Here is a 27300-nt window from a genome sequence, read left to right as displayed (position 1 = left end):
GCAATAAAAGTACTTAATTCTATTTCCAAATATCTTTGGAAACACTGTACCGATATATGTGTAAATAAATCATTATTATTTTAGGATAAAGGGTTAATTGCGCACTGGTTTACCGGTATAATATTACATACAAATAATTACATAACAATTGTTGGACAATTGCGGTCCAAACCGGTTCCTTGGCTTAAAGATCAAATCTCTTAGAGTCGACATTAGCTTGAGCGCGCTCTGGTTTGTAGATCAAACAAGTTCTCAGACGATGTAATACTAAAAATATATATTTATAAAAATGAGAGGAAGAAATTTTCTTACATTTAAAAAAGTATATGTGCTTTAACTAAGTTTTAGAATACTCTGTTGCAGTAGCTTGAAAAATCCCACATTTACTTCCACCTTAGAAAAAATATTGTTTTTCCAGGAGAATAAAATTTACCAGCCCGATTTTTCTCTCGCCTCCCATGTGGTGCACTTCGCCGCCCCCACCCTCCCCTTAGGCACTATAATTCACTATATCCATCAATAAAAAATTTCCGATTGATATGGTCGAGACGTCCCAATCTCCGATATGTTGTCGGGCGCACATTTACACCGCCACCACGCACCACCGCCGCCCTTTTTTGAGTAACCTTCAAATCCCCGTCCCGTTCGGCAGAGTCTGTGTATCTTTCTTGATCTCGTCAATCGTCGAGACCTCCACTTTCCTCTCCGTCAAGTCCAGCGGAAACTTAAAACTGATCTCGCCCTTGGCGAAAATCGCTATCGGATGGTCCAAACTATTCTCCTGCTGCATCTCCGCCATCCTCTTCTGCTCCTGCATGGAATTCGTTGCGCGTCGTCGCAAGTACGAAACTACGAAGATTATGCAAACTATGACGAACACGAGCAAACTCGCTATTCCCACCACCAGAATCACTTTGTGATCCAACGACCCTTCGTCTCCCGGATTTTTACAAACCCCCAAGTCCTCCAATCGCAAACTCGACAACACTCTCCCTTTAAGTTTCTTCGGCGAGGCACACGTGATGTTCGTGAACGTTTCCGAGCGATTCGAGCGCAGCACAGCCGCTCCCAAGTGGCACAAGCGACAGCTCCACGAATTCCCGCCCCAATCCACAGCCCGTAAACTTTGCAGTTTGACCACCGCCGCCTCCGAGAGCCCCTCCAGCTTGTTGCCGCTCACGTCCAGCTCAGCCAGCTGCTTGGGCAGCGCCGCCGCCTCCAGCTCCGTGAGGTTGTTGGCCGACACGTTGAGCCTCCGCACCCTGTCCGGCACCAGCCCCTTCGCCAAATGCATCAACTTCATGCTCGCCAGCTCCAGGTCCCGCACGTTGTGCACAGTGTTGAGGATGTCCTTTATCACGAGCGCGCCGAAGCGGTTGCCGCTGATCACGAGCCTTTGGAGGGTGTCGGCGACGTGCTGGAAGGCCACCATCTCGATCTTGTCGAGCTTGTTGTAGCCGATGTCGAGGTCCACGAGGCTGGAGAGGTTGAGGAACGCGGTGTTGGTGATCTTGGCGAGGCGGTTGCGGGCCAGGCAGAGGTACTTGAGCTCGTGCTGGTGGATGAAGGTCTTCTCGAGGACGACAGGCAGCATGTTGCCGTCGAGGCGCAGGCTGTGGAGGTGGTGCAGGTCGTGGAACTCGTCGGACGAGATGAACTGTATCCGGTTGTCGCCGAGGTCGACGTGGGCGAGATAAGGCAGCAAGTGGTAGATTTGGGTGTTGATGTAGCGGAGGCCGCAGGCGCGGCATTCCAGGACGCGGAGTTCCTGGAACAAAGAGGGAGGAATTAGTAGTCATCCTCAAGAAGTTGGTGTTGGTTTGAGTAAAAGAAGAATGATTGGAAGTTGAAAATGGCTGCTTTCAACAAGATGGAGCAACAGCACACAAATTTGAAAGAACGTCGACAAACAATAAATAAAAAAACACAATTGCTTCAATGGACAAACTTAATTCTAATTCAAGTTTGAGTGATTTCGTTTACATCCGTTTTAGTGACAAAAGACGATCAACAAGTAAATAAAATTTTTCCGTCAAAGACTTCCGCGGATACAGAAAATACATCCACGAGTAATCCTAGAACGTATATATACACCTATCAAAAGATTAAATATTCCACAGGGAGATTAAAACACTTGTTTAACTTAGGCACTTTGAACATTAATCCTCTATTTCTAATTCTCAGTTTACCGCTTTTAGATGAGAGTTCATACGCTATACACAGAAACACACTTTGATGTCGAATAAAACGCCAAGATTCACTTCTAAAACTGAATAACTCTTTTTCTCTGTCTACAGATTTTTAATTACCAAAAATTAAGTGAATTTGTCAAAAAAGGAAAATATGTAAATCCAGTTTTTTTAGAGGCCTTAGGTGGTAGAAAAATAAGGATTTTAGAATTAAGCTCTGTCCCTCGGCTTACGACGAACATAAAAAAATCATTAGAATTGAGATAGGGTGGGTGGGCGGGGCTTGCATTTTGTCTTCTTTTTCTTAATATACATAGCCATCTTTTTACAACACAAAACTTAAAACATGATTAAAATGGTATATTTTTGCAAAGAAATATGGATTTTGCAATTATGCTTATACAAATTTGATATATTTTTTTTATTAGCCAAGATGGATGCCAATAGTAGTAGTCAGTCCGGTACGTCTGCACAAATCTGCAGAAAATGTAAATCAAAAGTTGTCAGTGCATTAAAATGTATATCGTGTGATAATGTGTACCACCTTAGTTGTGCCAAGGGTGTATCTTATGTAAAAATTTTGGACAGTAATAAGTCTTTAGTTTGCTGTGATAAAGTGAAAATGCCTCCTGTTGTGTGCGAAGATTCTGAGTTTTTTGAAGCAATGGAACAAATGAGTGGACCTGAGAAAAAGGTTGATATTGCTGTTTTCAATTATATTATTAAACAAAAAGACGAAATTATAAAGGAGCTAAGGGATCGTGTAAAAACGCAAAGTGAGATGATAGACATTTTGATAAAAAGTTCGAACAACTTGGGAGGCTCCACTGATTGTAGTTTATCATCAATGGACGCTTTTTCGAGTAAGATTATGAATAAAAACGTGAGTGGTGTGGAAGCAAGAAAAGTGGTAAACAAAAGTGAACCTGAAATACGGAACACTATTATTTATCCTAATACGAATTCATGTAATGAAGTTGATCTAAATAATTCTTCAGACAATGGTAAAAATCCTTCTGAGAAGGAGGTAACAGGTGATACTTTAAAACGTCGGCCGAAAGTAAGTAAGTTAATTATTGGCTCAGCAGATATAGCTTCTAGTTCAGGTTCGTCAGATTTGTCATCGAGTGATCATGATTTCGTAGCTGTCACCAGAAAAAAAAGCAGTCACATACATATTACAAGAGTAAACCCTAATGTTGATGTGAACAAGATTACTGATTATATCAAATTTAAGTTAAAATCCCATGAAGAAGTGCTGAAAAATAAACGTCTTCCTGACTTTAAGCTTATTAAATTGGACTCTAAATTTCCTGAGTTATATAGTTCTTTCAAACTTACTATCGATTTTGTATATCAAAATGATATTCTGGCTGCATCTTTTTGGCCCAAGGGTGTAGCGGTAAGGAAGTTTTTTCAATCGAAATCCATACATTTACAGCATAACACATAATTACAGAGCGTCAGAATTTTGTTCTACTCTTTTTTATAATGAGCTATCCTTACTGTTCTATTTTTTTTTTTTTCTTGATGTTTAGATATATTTTGCAGGCATACGTTGTATTTAATTATTTATTTGTAAGATAGACTACTATTTACTTTTGTTTTGTATTCTGTAATTGGAGATTAATCTCTGTTGAGTACAATAAATTATTATTATTATTATTATTATTCTAAGAAACCTAAAATACGTTTAAAATGATAAATGTTTGTAAGGAAATATGGATTTTGTAGTTAGGCTTCGCCCCTAGGTCTGGCAACAAATGAAAACTTCATTACTGTTTAGATCAGGGAAGGTATGGGTGGGGCTTAATCTTTGGCTTTAATTTTTTCTTAATATACGTAGTATTCTTTGAATAACACGATAGTCAAAAATATGTCTTACATGGTAATTTCTTTTAGAGAAATAATAAGGACTTTGCAATTAAATTCCGCTCCTTTGGCTCTCGACGAATAAAAAAAATCATCACAATTGGGGTAGGGTGGGTGGGCGGGGCTAATATTTTGCCTTTTTTCTTAATAATGTAGTCGCCTTTTCAGAACAAGCAACTTAAAACATGTTTAAAATGGGAAATTCTTCTAGACAAATCTGGATCTTGGAATTAAGCTCCACCCCTTGATCTGACGATGAATGATAAATTCATCACATTATTTTTGTTAATATACATAGTATTCTTTGAATAACACGATACTCAAAAACATGTTTTTAATTTCTCATAGAGAAATACGGATTTTGCTGTTAAACTCCGCTCGATTGGCTCACGACGAATACAAAAAGTCATCACAATTGAGATAGGGCGGGCGGGCGGGGCTATATTTTGCCTTTTTTTTCTTAATATGTGTAGATTTATTTCGGCAACAAGAAAGTTAAAACATATTTAAACTGGCAAATTTTAAGACTTAACAATATTAAACTTTTCTGACTCATCTAGTATTTGGCGTCTAATTCTCCAAAAATTCATTAATGTTTTTGAGGAACCATATTTTTAGTTACTACCAAATATGTATATGCAGGTTGTTCCAACGATCAGGTGTTCATAATTCTTACATTCAAATCCAACACAAAAATTTTCATCAATAATAATATATATATTTTTATTTTGTCTTGTATTTATTTAAGTAACCTGTCTGCTAATAATACCTGAAGATGATGATTTTCAAATTTCTGCTGTAGTAGGCCATGACACTTACATTAGTCGTTTGAATTTAACTGCTGACGTACTTGTTAGCCAACTAGATCAGAAATTTAAAAAAATCACACGGTATTAAAATATTATTAAAATAAACCACAACAAATCTAGTTTTAACGAATGATATCAGATACTGGATGTCTCATTTGAAAATCGTCAGAAAACCAACAATGTTTAAATATGCCGGAATTGTGAAATTTTAAATACATATACAGGGTGACGAAAAAATGACGACGTTATTGAGAAGGTTGTAAAATACAATCCACAGCGTCATTTTTTACTGTTGACAGATGCCATTTTTGACAATTTTCCAATTAAATCCACGTTAAAATTTATTAGAATTAAGAGATTAATTCGTCAAATTTGAAGTTCAATATTTTCAAAAATTTGGTCCAGGGGTTCTTTTAACCATTTTTTTCCTATTCTTAACTACGTACCATCGAACTTATATGACATTTTTTCATCATCATGTATAATTGAAAATTAAAAAAACTCTTGATCAAGAAATTTTGTGTCTGTTATTTTTTCGTTTTCATTCAAAGAATCTAAATATAAAAAAATATATGGGCTGTTAGATAAAAAAACTATTTTTTTATTGCACTAATTTATTGATTTAAATTGAATTATTTCAAAATCAAAATATGCATTTTCTTTTTCAGTACAGCACGGTGAATAAGTAATATTTTGCCATCAAGCGGTTGAGACCTGTTTAAATATGGTCTGAACTGGGAAAGTTTTATTATAATGATCTTTTCGAAAATAAATGCAATTTTTAAACTTGTTGTTTACAAAAAATATCGCATTTGATCTCTTTCGTTTTTTTTCCGCATAAAGAATATAAATTAATAAAAATATACAGGATGTTGGACAAAAAATGCTCTTTTTATGTATTGCTTTTCAATGGAATGACCTATTTGTTTAAAAAAAATTTTTAAAATCGAAAATCTGAAAAATCGAAAAATTGAAGAACTTAAGAACTGGAAAATCGAAACAGTCGGAAGTTAAGAAATGGGAAAATCAAAATATCGATTAATTGAAAAATCGAAAAATTGAGAATTTAAAAGTCAAAATTGAAATATTGAAAAATCGAAATATTTAAAAATCTTGAAATTGAATACGAAAAAAATTAAAAAACTTAAAACTTGGAAAATTGAGAAATCGAAAAATTCAAACATTGAGAAATTGTAAAATCGAAAGATTGAATAATTAGTAATCTGAAAAATCCCAAAACTGAAATTTCGAAAACTTGAAAAATTAATGAAAAACTGAAAAAAATTGGGCAGTCAAAAAATGAAAACAGTGAAGGCGAAATATCGAAACCTTAAAAAATTGAAAAATCAAGAACCTGAAAAATCGAAAAATTGAAAAATTGAAAAACTGAAACAGAGAAACCAAACTTCAAAAGATCGAGAAAACGATAAGTATAGAAGTTAAAACGTCGAAAAATTGGAAAGTCAAAAAGTGAAGAATTGAAAATTTTAAAGCAGAAAAATCGAAAAGTTTAATAATCAAAAATTTGGAAAATCGGAAATTTGAAAAATCGAAAAATCTAAAACCGAGAAGTCGAAAAATCGAGATAGCAAAAACCTGAAAAATATAAAATTTTAAAATTCGACAAATTGAAAAATAAATAAGTGAAAAATGGAGACATCGAAAAATCAAAAAATCAAAAACCATAAAAATCCACAAATGGAAGAATCGAACAATTGAAAAATCCCAAAACAGTTGTATTCAAACGTTGGAAAATCGAAGAAAACTTGAAGAATCGAAAAACTGAAAAATGCTGTAATTGCAACATCGGAAAATTAAGGAGAAATCGAAAAATTGCAAAATCGAGCAGTCGAAAAGCCGAAACATTGACTCAAAGAATCAAAAATTTTAAAAATCGAAAAAGTGAATAATAGAATAAACTGAAACATATAAAATTTCGAAATTAGAAAAATTGAAAAATAAATATGTAAAATAGAAAAGTCCAAACATCAGAAAATCCCAAAACTGAAATATCGAAGAAATGAATGAAAAATCGAGAAATCGAAAAATCTGAAATTTTAAAAATGGAATTAAAATATCAATAAGCTGAAAAATCTGAAATTTAAAAATCGAAAAGTAAAAATTCGACACATCGAAAAATCCGGAACTTAAAAATCGAAAAGTCGAAGAATCAAAATATTGAAAAACCCAAAACTGAAAAATGTAAGAAAAACTGAAGAATGGAGAAACTGATAAATCCGAAAACTGAAATATCCAAAAACTGAGAAATTAGAAACCTGAAAAATTGAGAAATCGAAAAATGAAAAAAGTGAAGTGGAAATTGAAGTTGAAAAATCAAAAACCTGAAAAATTGAAAACTTGAACAACTGAAGAACTGGAAAATCGAAACAGTTGGAGGTCGAGAAATAGAAAATCAAAACATCGAATAATTGAAAAGTCGAAAAATTGAGAATTTAAAAGTCAAAAATTGAAAAACTGAAAAATCGAAATATTTAAAAATCGTGAAATTGAAGAGGAGAAAAATTAAAAAACGTATAACTGGAACATTGGATAATTGAGAAATCGAAAAATTGAAACATTGAGAAATTGTAAAATCGAAAGATTGAATAATTAGTTATCTGAAAAATTCCAAAACTGAAATTTCGAAAACTTGAAAAATAAATGAAAAACTGAAACATAGCGAAACGAAACATCAAAAGATCGCGAAACTACAGGCCAAGAAATCGAAAAATCGAAACATTGGAAAATTGAATATCCCAAAATCGAAAAGTTAAAAACTGAGAAATTGAAAATTTTTAAAACAGAAAAATCGAAAAATCTAATACCTAATCAAAAATTTAAAAAATCGAAAATGTGAATAATAGAATAAACTAAAAAATATAAAATTTCGAAATTAGAAAAATTGAAAAATAAATATATAAAAAAGAAAAGTCCAAACATCAGAAAATCCCAAAACTGAAATATCGAAGAAATGAATGAAAAATCGAGAAATCGAAAAATCTAAAATTTTAAAAATGGAATTAAAATATCAAAAAAACTGAAAAATCTGAATTTTAAAAATCGAAAAGTAAAAATTCGACCCATCGAAAAATCCAGAAGTCAAAAGTCTAAGAATTGAAATATTGAAAAACCCAAAACTGAAAAATGTAAGAAAAACTAAAAAATGGAGAAACTGAAAAATCCGAAAACTGAAATATCCAAAAACTCAGAAATTAAAAACTTGAAAAATTGAGAAATCGAAAAATGAAAAAAGTGAAGTGGAAATTAAAAAATTGAAAAATCAAAAACCTGAAAAATTGAAAACTTGAAGAACTGAAGAACTGGAAAATCGAAACAGTTGGAAGTTGAAAAATTGAGAATTTAAAAGTCAAAAATTGCAAAAATTGAAAAATCGAAATATTTAAAAATCGTGAAATTTTCACCTTACCTATTTTACATGCAGGATACAGTTATCACTTTCCTAACAACCAACTTTGGAAATGTAAATAGGCATTTAATAGACAGAAACCGGTAAAATTAAGAAATCGAAAAATTGAAACATTGAGAAATTGAAAAATTGAAAAATCAAGAACCTGAAAAATCAAAAATTGAAGAATTGAAAAACTGGGAAATCGAAACAGTCGAAAATCTCAAAATTGTGGAAAAATTGAAAGTTTATAAAAGTCAAAGATTGAAAAATCGAAATATTTAAAAATCGTAAAATTGAAGAGGAGAAAAATTAAAAAAACATAAAACTGAAACATCTGAAAATTGATAAATGTAAAAAGTACTAGTCATTAGCCAAAATCAGTCTTATCTTAGCAAGTACTAGCCCCGCCCACCCACCCTCTTTTTTCTTAGAAGGTATGTCATTTGCCAAAATTTTTTTTAGCAGCATTAGGAATTTTTTAATAATTTTTTTGGGACTCCTGAAACCCCCGCAGATAACATACTGAAGAATTAATCTCCATTTTCTAGACACCCGGTATATGGAACTGGAAATTTTTAAATATGATAATTTTTTTGTATATAATTGCAATTTTAAAAACTTTTGGTCAAGAAACTCTACGTCTGCTATTTTTCTTCGTCTTCATGTAAAGAATATAAGTGTATGAAAATATACAGGGTGTTAACATTAAAAAAAATGTTTGTTGGTTTAAAATGAAAACCACTGAGACAACCATTCTTAAATATTGCTGAACCTGGAATATTTTATTATGATTTATTTTTTCGCAAATAAATGCAATTTTGAAACTTGTTGATTAAGAAAATATTTTTCGTTATTTTTTTTCGTGTACATAATTTACATTTATAAAAATATATATGATTCTATTCTTTAGTAGATTAATTCATTATTTTTCTTAAAAAAATTCATAAAGCATATGTAATGAATCCAGAAAGCCTGGTTTTCATTCTCACACTCACTTAAATTATCTCCACCGTGGTTAATAATTGGCTCAGGTACGGTCGGAGATAATTAAGTATCTCTAATTGTAATCACGTTCTTAATGCAATTTTGCCAATGTTCTGTGCGAATCTTATTTGCTTCCTCCGTAATTAAATCTCCAGCCTGGGAACTCATTGTCGGAAAAGTATAGCTTTCCCTAATTGCTTTTAAAAGAACCCCATATTATTTAATCAATAGGGTTAAGCACACAGTAGTAACGTGGTAGGCGCAACATTGTGTGCAATATCATCGACCACACACGAACTCGAATAATTCGTAGCTTTCCCATCCGGTTTTTCCTGCAGTTTCCCTTTAATGCCAATAGTCGCTGACTTTTGCACAAAAGATCCGATTTTCTGCAGCCGTATCACCTTACAAAATACAAGCTACTTTAAATAATCGAATTGATTCGTCTTTACATTTAAATTTAGCTCCCTCCAACACGTGTTCGATCTTTTAAACTTTTCCCTCAAACCGATGAAATTCCTCCGCATAGCATGACATTCCCGATATCAAATAACTGTCTTCCTGCCGCCACCCGCATTTTCTTAAAATTAAAAACACACTTTTACCACCTCTCAGGGATATTAAAGTCGCCGAAACTTCCAGATTGCTTTTAATTTATCATCCCCTCTGAATACCTGAATTGTTGTTGAAATTTCTAAAATATGAAGATTAAACAGCCTGCCAACTTTCCAAAGCCGATGATAAAACTAAATTCAGCCGTCGTTAATTGAGCGCGACGACGTCATCAAGACCAAAGAATCCACAACAATCGAAACGTGTCTAACTTCGCGTCCTATTTATAACTCCGATTAACAATAACGAATTTACTTGTGGATGGTGGTTGGATTTTGATTGATGGTGGAATTGGGGTTTTCCCTAACTCGGGTGGTATAATTTAGACGATTTGTGTACTTTTGATCGGGTCATTGTCGCTGCTTACGGTTGTTTTCTTTCTGGATAGTTCCGTTGCTGGTATTATGGTATTCTAATGGAGAACATTAATTATGGGGTGATTATGTTGTCATTCATCGATTCTTGCTCCGGGTTGTTGTTAGCGCGGATCATACAATATTCATTTGTGTCTGCATGATTAAATAACGATAATTTTTAGCCGTTCAGCCGGAATTAAAACATTTTAGGGTAATTGTAAATGGGGGTTTTGTGAAATACAATAAATGCTTGCATGTTATTTTATTTAACAATTTTCGATTTTCCGGACGGTTAGTTAATATGGAAATGTTGGAAGTGTCGGAATACAGATTTAATTACTGCAATTCAGCATTGATTAAAAAAGTTAAACTATTTAATTTAAAAAGCGGATCCTAGGCCAAATGCCTTTTCATGTTGGATGTAGTCAAATGCATGAAAGTTGTATATAAATGTATAGCTTTATATGGGCCCCATTTGATTTTGCCTATTTGCATATTTTTGTCATAAGTTTCGACCCACTTTAATTCTTTTTTGTTTCTTTTGTTCTAAAGTCTCAATTTTCTGTATCCCTATGCACTTTATATTCGGTACTATAAATCGAGTTTTGGGTTAAGGATTTAAATAGTGAAAATTTTCAACAACTGATGTTTGAACCGCACTCAACAGGGCGAAATTAGTATAGAAACAGAATTTCCGGCAAATCGGAAAATGTTCATTTTTTGACCAAATTTTTCGGTATGGTCAAAATTTCGGATTTCAAGCTCTCTCGTTTAAACAAACCCTGATTTGTTAGAAAATCTCTCCCTTACCTAATTAGAACCTCCTGAACAAGAATCTAGTGTCAAAAAATTGCAGGAAGCCTCTTTACTTTAAACTAGTAAAAATTTTCACCAACTGAAGCCAGAAACGGATTCAAGCGAAATTAGTCGAGAAATCGAATTGAAAAATGTTGATTTTGTAACGGGATTTTTTCGTAATCTGAAATTCTGAAAATTTTGGCCAAATGAAACTGTCGCTTAAATAAACCCTAATTTATCTGAAAATTGCTCCTTTCGCTAACTCTCCCGAACAGGAATCTAGTGTCGAAAAAATTGAAGGACGCCTCTTGATTTTTTTTTATTTTTTTTTTATTTTCCGAGTGTTCGAAAAATGACACCGTTCGAAAAATGGGTGCATAGATTCTAAAGAGCCCACGTTTTCGGAATGAAAATTACTTCAAGAAAGCGAATCGTGTACACCGGAACCAGGAATCTCAGATGGTCCCGGAGTTATGGTCTGTCAAACTCAAAATTTAGATTTTGAGTATGAATTAAAGAGGGATTTCCTTTAAACTAGTAAAAATTTTCACCAACGGATACCAGAAACGGATTCAAGCATATTTAATCGAAAAACCGAATTGAAAAATATTGATTTTTTAAAGGAATTTTTTCGTAATCCAAAAATTTTGGCCAAATGAAGCTATTTCGCTTAAATAATCCCCGATTTGTCTGAAAATTGCTCCCTTCGCTAATTAGAACCTCCTAAACAAGAATCTAGCGTCAAAAAAATTGCAGGACGCCTCTTGATTTTTTCTTTGATTTTTTTTCCGAGTGTTCGAAAAATGACACCGTCCGATAAATCGGTGAGTAGATTCTAAACAGCGAATATTTTCGGAATAAAATTAACCAGCGCTACTACAAAACTTCAGGAAAGCGAATTGTGCTCACCGGAACCACGAATCTCAACCGGTTCTGGAATTATGGACTGCCAAACTCAAAATTTGGAATTTGAGTATGAATTAAAGAAATATTTCATTTAAACTAACAAAAAATTTCAACAACTGATGCCAGAAACGGATTCAATAGGGCGAAATTAGTCGAGGAACCGAATTTCAGACAAATTAAAAAATGATTATTTCTTAAGCAAAATTTTTTCGTAATCCGAAAATTTAGGCCAAATGAAACTATTTCGCTTAAATAAACCCCTATTTGTCTGAAAATTGCTCCATTCGCTAATTAGAACCTACCGAACAAGAATCTAGTGTCAAAAAAAAATTGCAGGGCGCCTCTTGATTTATTTTGATTTTTTTTTATTTTCCGAGTGTTCGAAAAATGACACCGTCCGATAAATCGGTGAGTAGATTCTAAATAGTCAAAGTTTTCGGAATGAAAATTAACCAACGATAATTCCAAAATTTTCACTATCTCGCTTAAACCTATACTAATTTGTTCGAAAATTGCTTCTTTTCCAAATTTGAACCTCCTGAACAAGAATTGGTGTAAAAAAAAAATGTAAGACAGCTCTTGATTTTTTTTTATTTTTATTTTGTCCGAGTTTTCGGAAAATGACACCGTCCAACTAATGGGTGGCTAGATTCTAAGCCAGTATGAAATTTGGTCTGAAAATTAACCAACTCGAGTGAAAACCTTTAAGAAAGCGAATAATACAAAAAGGAAGTATGAATCTCAGCCAATTCCGGAATTATGGATTGTCAAACACAAAATTAGATTTTTAAGCATGGGTTAATAAGGATTTCGTTTAAAGTAGTGGAGATTTTCGAAAAATGATGGCAGAAAGGGACTCACAGAGGCAAAGTTAGTCTAGAAACTGAATTTCAGATAGATTGAAAAATGTTGATTTTTTAATCAAATTTTTTCGTAAATTCGAAAATTTTGGCCATGTGAAGCTATCTCGTTCAAATCACCACCGATTTGTCTAAAACATGCTCCCTTCCCAAATTTCAACCCCCTGAATAAGAATTTGGTCTCAAAAAAAATCCAAAACGTCTTCTGATTTTTTTTGGATTTTTATTTTTCCGAGTCTTCGGAAAATGACACCGTCCAACAAATGGGTACGTAAATTCTAAACGGACAACAAGTTTGGTCTGAAAATTAACCTAGACGAGTGAAACACTTTAAGAAAGTAAATGATGAAAACCGGAACTGTGAATCTCCGCCAATTCCGGAGTTATGGATTGTCAAACTCAAGATTAGGTTGTTAAACATGGTTAATAAGGATTTCGTTTAAAGTAGGGAAATTTTTCGAAAACTAATGTTAGAAACGGACTCAGCGGGTTAAAATTAGTCTAGAAACCGAATTTCAAGCCGATTTAGAAAATGTTCAATTCTTTATATTTTAATCAAATTTTTCCGTATTGTCAAAATGTTGGGTTTTAATATCAAGCTATCTTGCTTAAATGGGCCCCGATTGGTCTGAAAATTCCTCCCTTCCTTAAGTCGCACCTTATGAACAAAAATCTGATGTCCATAGAATTGCAAGACGGCTTATAATTTTTTTTTAATTTTTTTTTATGTTCCTACCGGTCTTCTAAAAATGGCACCGTCCGTAAATGTGGGCATAGATTCTAAACGGAAACGGATTTCGACCTAAAAATTAACCAATGCGACTAGAAAACCTCAACAAAGCGAGTAATTAAAACCGGAGCCATGAATAGAAGCCGATTCCGGAGTTGTGGAGTGTCAAACTCAAAATTTGATTTTTGATTATGAATTAAATAAGAATTTACTTTAAAATAGTATACATTTTCAACAATTGATGCCAGAAACGGATTCAGAAGAGCGAAGTTGCTCGAGAAACCGCATTTCAGGCAGATTGAAAAATCTTTATTTTTTAACCAAATTTTTCGTAAATCCGAACATTTTTGCTATCTCGCTTAAACCTATAGTGAATTGTCCGAAAATTGCTCCCTTTCCAAATTTGAACCTCCTGAACAAGAATTTGGTGTCAAAAAAATTGCAAAACAAATTGAAAAATGTTTATTTTTTAACCAAATTTTTCATAAATCCGGAAATTTGGGCTATCTCGCTTAAACCGACACCGATTTGTGTAAAAATTGCTCCTTTCCCAAATTTGAACCCCATAAACAAGAATTTTGTCTCAAAAAAGTTCCAAAAAGCCTCCTGATTTTTTTTCTTAGAATTTTTATTTTGTCCGAGTTTTCGGAAAATGACACCGTTTAAAAATGGCTACGTAAATTCTAAACGGGCAAGAAGTTTGCTTTGAAAATTAACCAGTGAAAAACATTAAGAAAGCAAATGATAAAAACTGTAACCATGAATCTCTGCCAATTCCGGAGTTATGGGTTGTCAAACTAAAAATTAGCTTCTTAAGGATGGGTTAATACGGATTTCTCTTAAAGTAGTTAAAATTTTCGAAAAATTATGTTAGAAACGGACTCAGCGGGACAAAGTTAGTCTAGAAACTGAATTTCAGACTAATTCAAAAATGTTTATTTTTTAACCAAATTTTTTCGTAAATCCGGAGATTTTGGCCATATTTCGCTTAAATCGGCACCGATTTGTCTGAAATTTGCTCCCTTCCCAAATTTGAAACTCCTGAATAAGAATTTGGTGTCAAAAAAATTGCAAAATCCCTAATGATTTTTTTTTGGATTTTTATTTTGTCCGAGTCTTCGCAAAATGACAACCTCCAACAAATGAGTGCCTAAATTCTAAGCGGGCAAGAAGTTTGGTCTGAAAATTAACCAATTCGAGTGGAAACCTTTAAGAAAGCGAATGATGAAAACCGGAACTATGAATCTCAGCCAATTCCGGTGTTTTGGATTGTCAAACTCAAAATTAGATTTTATGGGTTAATAAGGATTTCGTTTAAAGTAGTAAAAATTTTCGAAAACTGATGTGGGAAACGGACTCAGCGGGACAAAATTAGTCTAGAAATCGAATTTTTCTAAAAAAAAATTTTTCCGTGTATATGGTTAAAATTTTCGGTTTTACACCATATAAAGCTGTCTCTCTTAAACGAACACCGATTGGTCTGAAAATTCATCCTTTCTCTAATTCGAACCTCCTGAACAAAAATCTGGTATCAGAAGAATTGTAGGACGGTTCCTAATTATTTTTATCTTCCTACAAGTTTTCCAAAAACGGCACCGTCCGACTAATTTGGACGTAGATTCTAAACGGGTAATGATTTCGGTCTAAAAATTAAGCAATGCGACTAGAAAACTTCAAGAAAGCGAGTGATGAAGACCGGAACTATGAATCTCAGCCTGTTCCCGGGTTGTCAAGTGCTAAACTCAAAATTTGTTGATTTTTTTGACCCAATTTTTCCTGTATTGTGATTTTTCTCGGTACGTTCAAACGACATAACAAAAATAACTTTGGATTCACAATATACGAAAATACTCTATAAAACCGACTTTTTTTATTTGAGCAGGGGTTGTTGTAACACGTTTTTTGGAAAATTTTGGATATTATTGAAGAATTATTATAAAAATGAATTTACATTCGCAATTAACGACGAATTTTTTACGTGGTAGTCCCTTTTTCCAGTGGAACAAAGCCTATCTACATTTTTTTTTATTTTTTAAGTTTTCTAGTTTATAATCCAGCATTTACGCCCTACTAACAAAACCCATTTTAACATTTTTTAAGTATATTTTTTAATATATTTGGCCCTCTATCAAAAATAACTTCAGATTCATTAACGAAAAATTCTTCCCCAGATCGTCATTTTTGTCTCTGGTGTGGAGCCGACTTGAACATCTCTTTGGAAAATTTTTCGAAAATGTTCTCAATTTTCTCGATTAGTTCAAACGACAGCAAAAATAGCGTCAGTTTCACAACGTATATAAAATTCTCTATAAACCTGCGTCTTTCCTGTTTGAGCAGAGGCTATTTTAACACGGTTTTGAGAAAATGTTTGGAAATTATATTCCTATTTTATTCGCTTACTTCAAGAATTATTCTGAAAATGACTTCAGATTGATTTGTAATTAACGAGCAAATCTCCATGTGGTGGTCTTTTTTTTTTCACTAGAACAGAGCCCATTTTAGCTTTTTTTTTTGAAAATATTTGGGAAAAAATGATTCTAGATTCGGAATCTGCAGAAAATATTTTGCAACACAACACTGTATTCCCCTTATGTGAAACCCACTTTAACATTTTAAATCCCCCCTATTTTGCCTTTTTTTTAACCTAAAATCAGCTTCTTAATAATTTAGTTCTTAAACTGTTTAACAGCAAAGAACAGTATATTATACGGCAAGGTAGTGAAGACAATCATTATCGACCGGACGCAAATTAGAACCAAATTAGTTATAAGCATAAACTCAATCTTTATTATTGACCTTGGTAAATAATAACTTCAGTCCATTATTAACTCACAGACAAGCATAACAATGGTGCATTTTTACGCTACTAGTGAAAAAAACCCTTCATTCCGAGATGATTGCGTTTCCGTGTATTGATTACTCTTCTCGTGCGTTGTTATTCAACGCAAGTAAATTCACGTTTAGTCTGTAATAAACTCAATTTCAAAATTTAATAAAAACGTTATTATTTAATCACTCTCAAATCTCGACAGGTCGAAACAAATGTACATGTCAAACGTAAAATAATGACTTTTTGGGACGTGTTACGACGTGTTTCATTTACTAAATAATACTTCAAGTGGTGAATGAACACGCACTGCAGGAAATTGAACCTTCAAGGGTAAAATTAGATGTCAAGTTCCGTCGACAAAATTACTTTTTCTTTGAAGTCGCAGCAGATGCATATTTTAAAATGGGAACTGCAGCGCTTTGGTTATATGCAGTCCGGGCTTGAATTTGTGTCTTGGGCGTAAAATGTAAATAAAAAGAGTTTGTAATAAAGAAACTGGGTGGGGCGAAAGAGACACTTTGTAAAATTATTGCGGACTGGATTATCCGAACGGAATAAAGCTAGATATTAAGTTTGCAAGTCGCGAAGTGTTTTAGTTTCTTTGTGAAAACAGGGAAATATTTGTAGCTACAAAAACAATGTAACCAAAATATGGAGGAAAGTGGGTTCATTTCGGCGCGATAGTGACAAGTGCCAAAAACATTCATTTCGTCATCAACTCAGCATTATTTCGTCCGACAACGTCGCTCTAATCTTCCCTAAAACGTGCACAGTTTCCTCGTTACGATTCAATTTAACATGTTTTATCTGCTTCGACCCGAAATCTCTTGGCTAACAGCCGCAAATTGAAGATATAATACACAAAACCAGCATTAATAAAATAAATTGAATCGTTTCTGTGCAATTTATTACGAACAGAGATCCCGGACAAAGTGTACCGAATCACTGAAACTGGCACTTTAGCAACATTTTGATCCCACATAAAATAAATCAGACTTCGAGGCTAAAATCGCACATTATGGCCCTCCATACCTATATGGGTTTTATTGATTGAAGGGACTACGCAACACGCCAAAACGATACTTAATCGCAATATCAATCATAACACGGACGAAGGGTGAAATAAATTTTGACTTTCTTTAAATAAAATTTTCCACTGGTAGTTAAAGTTCATGAAGCTAGTCGAGCAAGTGAAGAATGTCTAGATTACAACATAACTCAAACTTAGTCGCTCATAAATATTAAATTTCGCCCCGTAATAAAGAAAAAATGTGCCGATTTAGCCCGGAACTTGCAAATTGTTACGCCACCGACTAATAAAGAAAAAGTTGCCATTAACCTCGTTCTCATCAAATATTTAATCGTGTGCACAAGATTTTACCGCAGGAACATTCTTTTCGCCCTCCGAGGAGTAATTGTTTGGAGAATTACCCCCAACATTCGAGTTTGTCTTTAAAGTTGGAACTCGAACCAAGTTTCTGCGTTCTTTTAATTTGCGAAATATCGGCTTTTAACGTTTTGCGTAATCAATTTGGAGGCATCTGAAGCACTCATCTTTAAATTACTCTGCAAACAGTGCGTCATTAACGGGACCCTGAAAAAGTTTGATTAGGGGATGATGGTGATTTTTTATTTATTGCAGAGTTTTTCGGGGGGAGATTCGGCGTTGTTGCAGATGTGAATTAAATATCAGTCACGTGCTGGCGGCTTAAAAATTAATGCGATGGTGTGTTGGGTTTGCAACCGCCAATGCTTTTACTTCCGCCATGTAAATGAACCTTTCTAATTATTACTTAAAGCTTGGTTATACAGAGTTATTAAGTTAATGCAGGTTATAAATTCTGGCGGCCATCCATTTTAGCTGCAACATTTTAACACTAATTATAATAACGGATGATGTTCGGCCGGAGAGGAAAATAATGGATTTACTCGTTTGTGCAGTAGTTTGAAGCTCAAGGGATGCGGAGGACTAGGCGGCTGTGGAAACGAAAGATGTTTGAGGGAGCCGCAGGTACAGCATAAATCAGAAACTATCAACAGTTCGGAAAATATTGGCACTTTTTATAGTAGCGCATACTTTCTCAAGTTATTTGGCATAAACGTAGATATTTTTCTTTATAATTTAGTAAAATACAATGGACGCAAAACGCTCTTATTAAGTGAAAAAATATATACAGGATCACAAATGTGTGGTAGATAATTATTTGTCAATTCGATTTCAGAAATATTAAATTTTTGCATTAAATTTTAAATTTTCGATGTTATTAAAATATGTACGGCGAAAATAAGCACAGATTTGGTGCCTTAAAAAATTTCTCATTAACAAAAATTTCCTAAGGAGTATATTTGAAAGAATTTAATAATTTGAAGAAAAATGGTGGATGCGCCGGGATATTAAGTATTTAAATTTAAAGCGTTAATTTTAACTATTTTACAGACAAAATTTGAATTTTTCGTTCTTATTAGAGCAAGTATGGTGAAAATAAAGACCGATTTATTTTCCATTAAAAAAATAATTAAATATATTTAATCCATTTTAATTTTAGAAATTCCTCGAAACAATCTGTTTTAGCCATTTCAGTATTTTGGAGAAAAACTGTGGATCCACCGGGACAACATATTAATTTAAACATAGTTATTTTAAGCATTGTCAGGAAACTTCTTTGTGAATTATTACATATTATAAGGGATTTCTTCCAACACCTTGAGCTATGGAAAAAATGAAAAAAGCGAATTTTCAACTCGATTTCAAAGATTGTAGATTACTGCACGTTATTTAAATTTTTATAAATAATTGTACTAATTACGGTGAAAATTAACACGGAAATTTTTCATAAAAAATCATAGCCATTTATTTGAACCGTTTCAATTCATACCATAATGAAAAAGTTTTATTAAGCATTTTTTTTATCTGAATTATTCTATTTTACAAGAAATTAATAAAACTGATGGGAATTTATGTCAAAGTAGACAATTCATTTTCAACTCGATTTCAGAAATTTAAAATCATCGCATAAAATGTTATTTTTTCTATATTATTAGATTCACTTAGGAGAAAATAAAAAGAAATTTCTAATAGTGATAAATTTTTCCATAACAAAATTCCTCTGGGACATCTACCTGACAGGTTATTCTTTTCTAACTCGATTTCAGATTTTTTAATCTTCACCTAAAATTTGAATATTTCATTCTTATTAGGCTAGACACGGCGAAAATAAGGACATTTTTCATTTTCTAGGCAAAATATTTAACCCATTTTAATTTCAGGGAGGAAAATGGTGGATGCGCCGGGATACCATAAATTCAAACATCATTATTTTATTTTAAGGATTTTTAAATTTCACATTGAATTTCCTTCAACACCTTGATATTTGAAGAAAATAATAAAAATTCAGAGACTACGAATTTTCCCGTCATATTTGAGTTTTTTAGGTATAATACACTAAGTATGGCGAAAATTAGCATGGATTTGCTTTCATAAGAAATTTTTCATTAAAAAAAATGACTTACTTGATGCATTTAATTTTTTTGGTAAAAAAACTGAATGCACCTAGTTTACATACTGTTATGAAAATATTTTAATTTAAAAATACTTAAGAAAATTCAGTCTGAATTATTACATTTTACAAGAAATTCATACCAACGCAGCGATATTTGGAGAAAATATAAAGACTAATGCGATTTTATATCAAAATAGAAAATTCATTTTCAACTCGATTTAAGAAAATTTAAATTTTTGCATTAAAATTTAATTTTTCTATGTTAATGAAATAACAACAATCCCTTGAAGAGCCTATTTCAAACAATTTCATATTTTTCGAGAAAAATGGGGGATGCGCCGGGTTAATATATAAATTTGAACTTTCATTTTCAAATTTTTTAGGAAATATCCATGTGAATAATTATGTTTTCCAAACATAATTTGAATTTTTCGTTCTTATTAGACCAGAATCAGAAAAAATCCTAGACAAAATATTTAATCCACTTTGATTTTAGGGATTTCCCGAGGAAATTTCAAGATTTAGTCTGAATGATTACATTTTTGAAGAAATTCATTCCAGCATATCGATATTTGGAGAAAATAAAATGATTTATGCGATTTTATATCAAAATAGAAAATTTATTTTCAACTGGATTTCGGAAATTTTAAATCTTTGTATTCAATTTTAATTTTTCTATGTTATTAAAATATGTACGGTAAGTATTTAAACACAGATCTGGTGTCCTGAAAAATTTTCCATTAATAAAAATCCCTTGGGGAGCCTATTTCAGACAATTTCATATTTTGGATAAGAATGGTGGATGCGCCGGGATAGTATAAAAATTTGAAGTATTAATTTTAGGTATTTTTAGGAAATGTCTATGTGAATAATTATGTTTTCCAAACAAAATTTGAATTTTTCATACTTATTAGACCAGATTCAGAAAAAATCCTAAACAAAATATTTAATCCACTTTAATTTTAGGGATTTCCCGAAGAAGTTTCAAAATTTAGTCTGAATTATAACATTTTTGAAGAAATTCACTCCAGCATTTCGATATTTGGAGAAAATAAAATGATTAATGCGAATTTATATCAAAATAGAAAATTTATTTTCAACTCGATTTCAGAAATTTTAAATCTTTGTATTCAATTTTAATTTTTCTATGTTATTAAAATATGTATGTTCAGGATTTATGCACAGATTTGGTGTCTTGAAAAATTTTCCATTAATAAAAATCCCTTCGGGAGCCTATTTCAGACAATTTCATATTTTGGATAAAAAAGGGGGATGCGCCGGGATATTATGTAAATTTGAAGTATTATTTTTAAGTATTTTTAGGAAATGTCCATGTGAATAATTATGTTTTCCAAACAAAATTTGAACTTTTCGTTCTTATTAGACCAGATTCAGAAAAAATCCTAAACAAAATATTTAATCCACTTTAATTTTAGGGATTTCCCGAGAGAATTTCAAAATTTAGTCTGAATTATTACATTTTTGAAGCAATTCATTCCAGCATATCGATATTTGGAGAAAATAAAATGACTGATGCGAATTTATATCAAACTAGAAAATTTATTTTCAACTGGATTTCAGAAATTTTAAATCTTTGTATTCAATTTTTTTTTCCATGTTATTAAATTATGTACGGTCAGGATTTAAGCAAAGATTTGGTGTCCTGAAAAATTTTCCATTAACAAAAATACCTTGGGGAGCCTATTTCAGACAATTTCATATTTTGGATAAAAATGGTGGATGCGCCGGGATATTATATAAATTTTAAGTATTAATCTTAAGTTTTTTAGGAAATGTCCATGGCAATAATTATGTTTTCCAAACAAAATTTAAATTTTTCGTTGTTATTAGACCAGATTCAGAAAAAATCCTAAACAAAATATTTAATCCACTTTAACTTTAGGTACTTCCCGAGGAAATTTCAAAATTTAGACTTAATGATTACATTTTTGAAGAAATTCATTCCAGCATATCGATATTTGGAGAAAATAAAATGATTTATGCGATTTTATATCAAAATAGAAAATTTATTTTCAACTAGATTTCAGAAATTTTAAATCTTTGTATTCAATTTTAATTTTTCAATGTTATTAAAATATGTACGGTCAGGATTTAAGCACAGATTTGGTGTCCTGAAAAATTTTCCATTAACAAAAATCCTTTGGGGAGCCTATTTCAGACAATTCCAGATTTTGGATAAAAATGGTGGATGCGCCGGGATATATATAAATTTGAAGTATTAATTTTAAGTATTTTTAGGAAATATTTATGTGAATAATTATGTGTTCGAAACAAAATTTGAATTTTTCATTCTTATTAGACCAGATTCAGAAAACATCCTAAACCAAATATTTAATAAACTTTAATTTTAGGGATTTACGAAGAAATTTCAAAATTTAATCTGAATTATTACATTTTTGAAGAAATTCACTACAGCATATCGATATTTGGAGAAAATAAAATGATTGATGCGAATTTATATCAAAATAGAAAATTTATTTTCAACTGGATTTCAGAAATTTTAAATCTTTGTATTCAATTTTAATTTTTCTATGTTTTTCAAATATGTACGGTCGGGATTTAAGAACAGATTTGGTGTTCTGAAAAATTTTCCACTAACAAAAATCCTTTGGGGAGCCTATTTCAGACAATTTCATATTCTGGATAAAAATGGTGGATGCGCCAGGATATTATATAAATTTGAAGTATTAATTTTAAGTATTTTTAGGAAATGTCCATGTGAATAATTATGTTTTCCAAACAAAATTTGAATTTTTCGTTCTTGTTAGACGAGGTGTGGCGGAAATATGGACAGATTTATTTTCGTGAAAAATTTTCCTAGGCAGTATATTTAATCCATTTTAATTTTAGGAATTTTCCGAGGAAGCCTGTTTTAGCTATTTAAATGTTTTGAAGAAAAATTGTGGATCCATCGAGACAACACATTAACTTAAAAATACTTATTTTAAACGTTGTCAGGAAATTTATTTGTGAGTAATTATAAGACGTTGATAATTACCAAAAATAAAAAACCTGATTTGAATTTTCGTATGATATTTGAATTTTTTCGGTTAAGTATTCTACTAGGTACAGTTAAAATAAGTACGAATTTGTTATCACAAGAAACTTTCATAAAATCATAAAATTATTTGAACCATTTGAATTTTTTGGAAAAAATAACCGGAGCGGCTGGTTTGCATACAATAATGAAAATATCTTAATTTATAAATATTTAAGCAGATTCTATGTAATTTATTACATTTCAGAAAACAATCCTTCCAACACATCGATATTTGGAGAAATAATAACTGATGCGAATTTATATCAAAGTAACTTTTTCTGTGTTATTAGATTCATTTTGGAGAAAACAAAGAGAAATTTTGATAATGAGAAATTTTTTTTGCTTTTTTTTCTTAATGTACATAGTATTTTTTGAACAACACGATGCTCAAACATGTTTTTAATTTCTTCTAAAGAAATAAGTATTTGCAGTTAAGCTCCGCCCCTTGGTTCACCCCGAATAAAACAAATCATCACAATTGATAGAGGGCGGGTGGGCGGGCTTACATTTTCCTTTTTTTATTTTAATATGTGTAGACTTTTTTCACAACATGCACTCAAAATATGTTGGAAAATTTGTATTAGGAAATATCGATTTTGCACATAGGCTCCGCCCCATAATTGCAAAATCCATATTGCCTTGCAAAAATGTACAATTTTAACAATGTTTTAAGTTTCTTGTTGTGAAAGATAGCTCTGTATATTAAGAAAAAAAAAAGGTAATATATAAGCCCCGCCCACCCGCCCTATCTCAATTCTGATGATATTTTTTATTCGTCGTAAGCCGAGGGGCGGAGCTTAATTTTAGAATCCTTATTTTTCAACGAGAAATTACCATGTGAAACATGTTCTCAAGTAATCGTGTTATACAAAGTATTTATTATACACGGTATTCAAAAAATGTTTTTAATTCCTTGTAAAGCAATAAATATATGATGAAAATATTTTAATTTAAACATTTTTAAAAAAATTCAGTCTGAATTATTAATTTTACAAGAAATTCCTCCCAACACATCGATATTTGAAGAAAATAAGACTAGTGCGTCTTTATCTCAAAGTAGACAATTAATTTTCTGTTATTAGAATAATTACGGAGAAAATAAAGACAAATTTTCCCATAAAAAAATTCCTCTAGGACATCTGTTTGAACAATTTCAATATTTTGGATAAAAATTTTGAAGGCACCGAAATAACATATTAAATTAAAAATATTTATTTCGATAATTTTCGGGACACTTTTTCGTGAATTACTATGTTTTACGTGATATTTCTTTCTACAACCTATCATCTGGAGCACATAGTAAAACTAGGGCGAATTTGTATCTAGGTGGATCATGCTTTTGCAACTCGATTTTAGAACTTCTAAATCTTAGCATAAAGTTTGAATTTTTCGTTCTTATTAGGCTAGATACGGCGAAAATAAGGATAGATTTGTGATCCTAAGAAGTTTTACTTTAAGAAAATCTCCTAGGCAATTTATTTAATTTATTTTAATTTTATGGAGAAAATTGGTGGATGCGCCGGGATAACATAAATTTAAATGTATTTTACTTTAAGCTTTTTGAAGAAGGTGTCTATGTTATTACATTTCAAATCGAATTTATTTCAACGCCTTGATGTCTGAAAAAAATAAAAAAAATCGTGCGAATTTATTTGAAGGCAGATATATATTTTTCAACTCGATTTCAGAGATTATAAATTTTCGCATCATATTTGAGTTTTTGTAGCACGGATTTGTCATACTAAGAAATTTTCCAATAGATAAAAAATTTATAGCAACTTATTTGATACATTTAAATTTTATGGAAAAAAAGGGGATCCGCTGGTTTGCGTACGGTTATGAGAATATTTTAATATAAGCATTTTTAAGAAACTTCTGACTGAATTATTACATTTTACAAGAAATTCCTTCCAACACTTGGATATTTTATTTATTACTCGATTTCAGAAATGTTAAATCTTTGCATAAAACGTTGTTTTTTCTATGTTATTAGATCAACTACAAAGAAAATCATTACAAACCTGTCATGTTGAGAAATTTTTCCATAAAAAATTCCCATAGAAATCTGGTTGCGCAATTTAAATGTTTTGGAAAAAAATTGTGAATGCATCGGGACAAAATATCAATTTAAAAATATTTATTTTAAATATTGTTAGGAATTTTACAAATTACTACAGTTTTTTTATCCTGAGAAATTTTCCATTCAAAAAAATTCGTAGTAATTTATTTGAGCCATTTGAATTATTTTAAGAAGACTTTAGAATGTACAGGGATAACCCATTAGTTTAAAAATATTTATTTTAAGCTTTGACAAGAAATTTCTTTGTGGATTACTATATTATAAGGAATTTTTTTCAACAACTTGATATTTGTAGAAAATTACTAAATTTTAAATTTTCTCATTAAAAAATTCGTTCTTATTAGACGAGGACGATGAAAATAAGACTAGATATATTTTCCAAAAAATTTTCAATTAAAAAAAATTCTAGGCAGTATCTTTAATCCAATTTACGTTCATCGAGAAAAATGGTTGATGCGCCGGGATATCATATAAATTTAAAATATTTATTTTAAATATTTTCAGCAAATTTCTTTATGACCCACAATAATTCATAAATAATTGCCTTGATACGTGGATAAGACAGTGAAGCTAGCCCAAATTTGTATCGACAGTTAAATTAAACCAATAATGAAAAATGTACACATTTTTTGAAATATTACGAAACGCCCATCGGACGAAACAATGCCCATTTGATGCCGAAACAACCTGTTTTTCCCCCTGTCAGCACCCCCGAACCGACTCATTTTTCCTCCATATTCTGGCTCCGCTCTTGTTTATAGCTACAAGATCAAAAAGCACACAACCAACAAAGGAAATATTGACCCAGCCATGAATCATACCTGTTACTGAAAACAAACGTTTTGTTGCAATTTTTAAAGCGTACTCGACCCCACATTGTTCCGCTCCCCTCACTCCTGCCCTCCTGACAAATAATACGAAATTTTCATCCATATTCCATCAAAATAACAAAACAAGGAAGCGGAACAGCGATTCCGACTTCCAACTTCTCATAAAAATTTATGTCAAGTGTGTCAGGTGTAAACAAAGTATTGTGGGCCACAACTCGGCGGAGCTTCACAAAACGAGACTTTAACGGCTCTTTGTGGCCTTAATTCATTTTGCTTGTCGTTTTCTTGTTGGCGATTGACGAGCGAGCTCGATGGAAACGGAATTTGGCGACTTCGCGGTAACAGTAGCCGGAGGATTTGTTGTTTGGTGTGTTTGTATCGATTTGGAAAAAGTTAAATTAGCAATAAATCGGGGCGGACTGGCGCCGTCGCCACCGCCAAACTTGGAATTTAGTGAAGTGCATATTCTGGAAGGGTTTGGGGAATTTAGTTCAGCAAGTTTTTGAAATAAAAGGAGAGAAGTGGTTGGAGCTTCAAGTGCTGGCCGAGAATTTGTTGACACAACGAAGGAATTATTTTAGTTGATATTTTTCGACAAACTTATCATACATTTAGTAGTCAAGCGTCATTAAAAGACAAATTAATGGAATGGAAAATAGAGGGATTGAAATTATATTTCACTTCCAAATTATCTTTTTTATATACCGTATCATGCTTATTTTAACTTAATTGAATATCGATACTCTAGTTATTTATAGATTTTATTGTCCATACGTAGCGCTATGTCGCATTCACGCATTAATTTTAGCCTACACTTACAAAATTACCCTTCCCACTCACCGGAATGTCCTTGAACACTTCAGGGTTAAGTTCGTCGAAAGTATTCCCACTAAGTTTGAGCACGTGTAGTTTTCCGAGTTTTAAAAACAGCCGAGGCACTAATTCATCGATCAAATTCCTCTGCAAAGTCAATATCCTTAACTCAGTTAAATACTTAAAAACACCGTTTTGCAAACTTTTTATTCTGTTATCGTCCAAATTCAACTCCACCAAATTCACCAAACCGCGGAAGTTGTGATCGAGCACAGCACCGATATTATTCAGTGTCAGATCTAGTAACTTGAGGGAGGGCACACCCCAGAACGGGTGCATCCCTATCTGGCGTACGTTGGATTTCCTGATGCGGAGCTCCTCGAGCCTCTTGAGATGCTGGAAGATGGGCGATATGGTGAGCGCGTTCCGGAGCCCGTCGTCGGGGGCCGAGATGTCCAGGACTTGGGTGGAGGCGTCCATCTCGGAGGTGGGGATGGGGTCGCGCATTCCGCCCTCGTTGCACAAGACTTTGCGGCGGCCTCTCTCGGTCACTTTGCAGCTGCAGATGGACGGGCACAGGGCGTTGCTGGCGGAGCACAGCCAGAAGAGTACGAGGCACGGTGACAGCTGCAGCCAGCGCAAAAGCATCCTGGAAAAAATA

The 27300-nt window shown here is 32.4% G+C and overlaps 1 protein-coding gene and 1 long non-coding RNA gene across 2 annotated transcripts; one reads left to right on the top strand and one right to left on the bottom strand.

Annotated features, from left to right (window-relative positions):
- Positions 1 to 628: 628 nt before the first annotated feature.
- On the bottom strand, positions 629 to 27287 carry LOC135133840 (insulin-like growth factor-binding protein complex acid labile subunit). Its single transcript, XM_064062358.1, has 2 exons — positions 26667 to 27287; positions 629 to 1768 (listed from the first exon to the last, which is right to left on the bottom strand). Exons 1-2 carry the CDS (start codon positions 27285 to 27287, stop codon positions 629 to 631), a joined length of 1761 nt encoding a protein of 586 aa, XP_063918428.1.
- Positions 2787 to 3330, top strand: LOC135133725 (uncharacterized). Its single transcript, XR_010281201.1, has 2 exons — positions 2787 to 3249; positions 3296 to 3330. It is a non-coding gene; the product is annotated as an uncharacterized LOC135133725 (long non-coding RNA).
- Positions 27288 to 27300: the final 13 nt, after the last annotated feature.

The sequence above is a fragment of the Zophobas morio genome, unplaced genomic scaffold, assembly GCF_036711695.1.
Source record: "Zophobas morio isolate AGI-343-1 ecotype UQ-CSIRO unplaced genomic scaffold, CSIRO_AGI_Zmor_V1 ptg000022l, whole genome shotgun sequence".
Classification (NCBI taxonomy): Eukaryota; Metazoa; Arthropoda; class Insecta; order Coleoptera; family Tenebrionidae; genus Zophobas; species Zophobas morio.
Note: the sequence above shows the minus strand (reverse complement) of the source record. Positions and strands in the feature narration are given on the sequence as shown.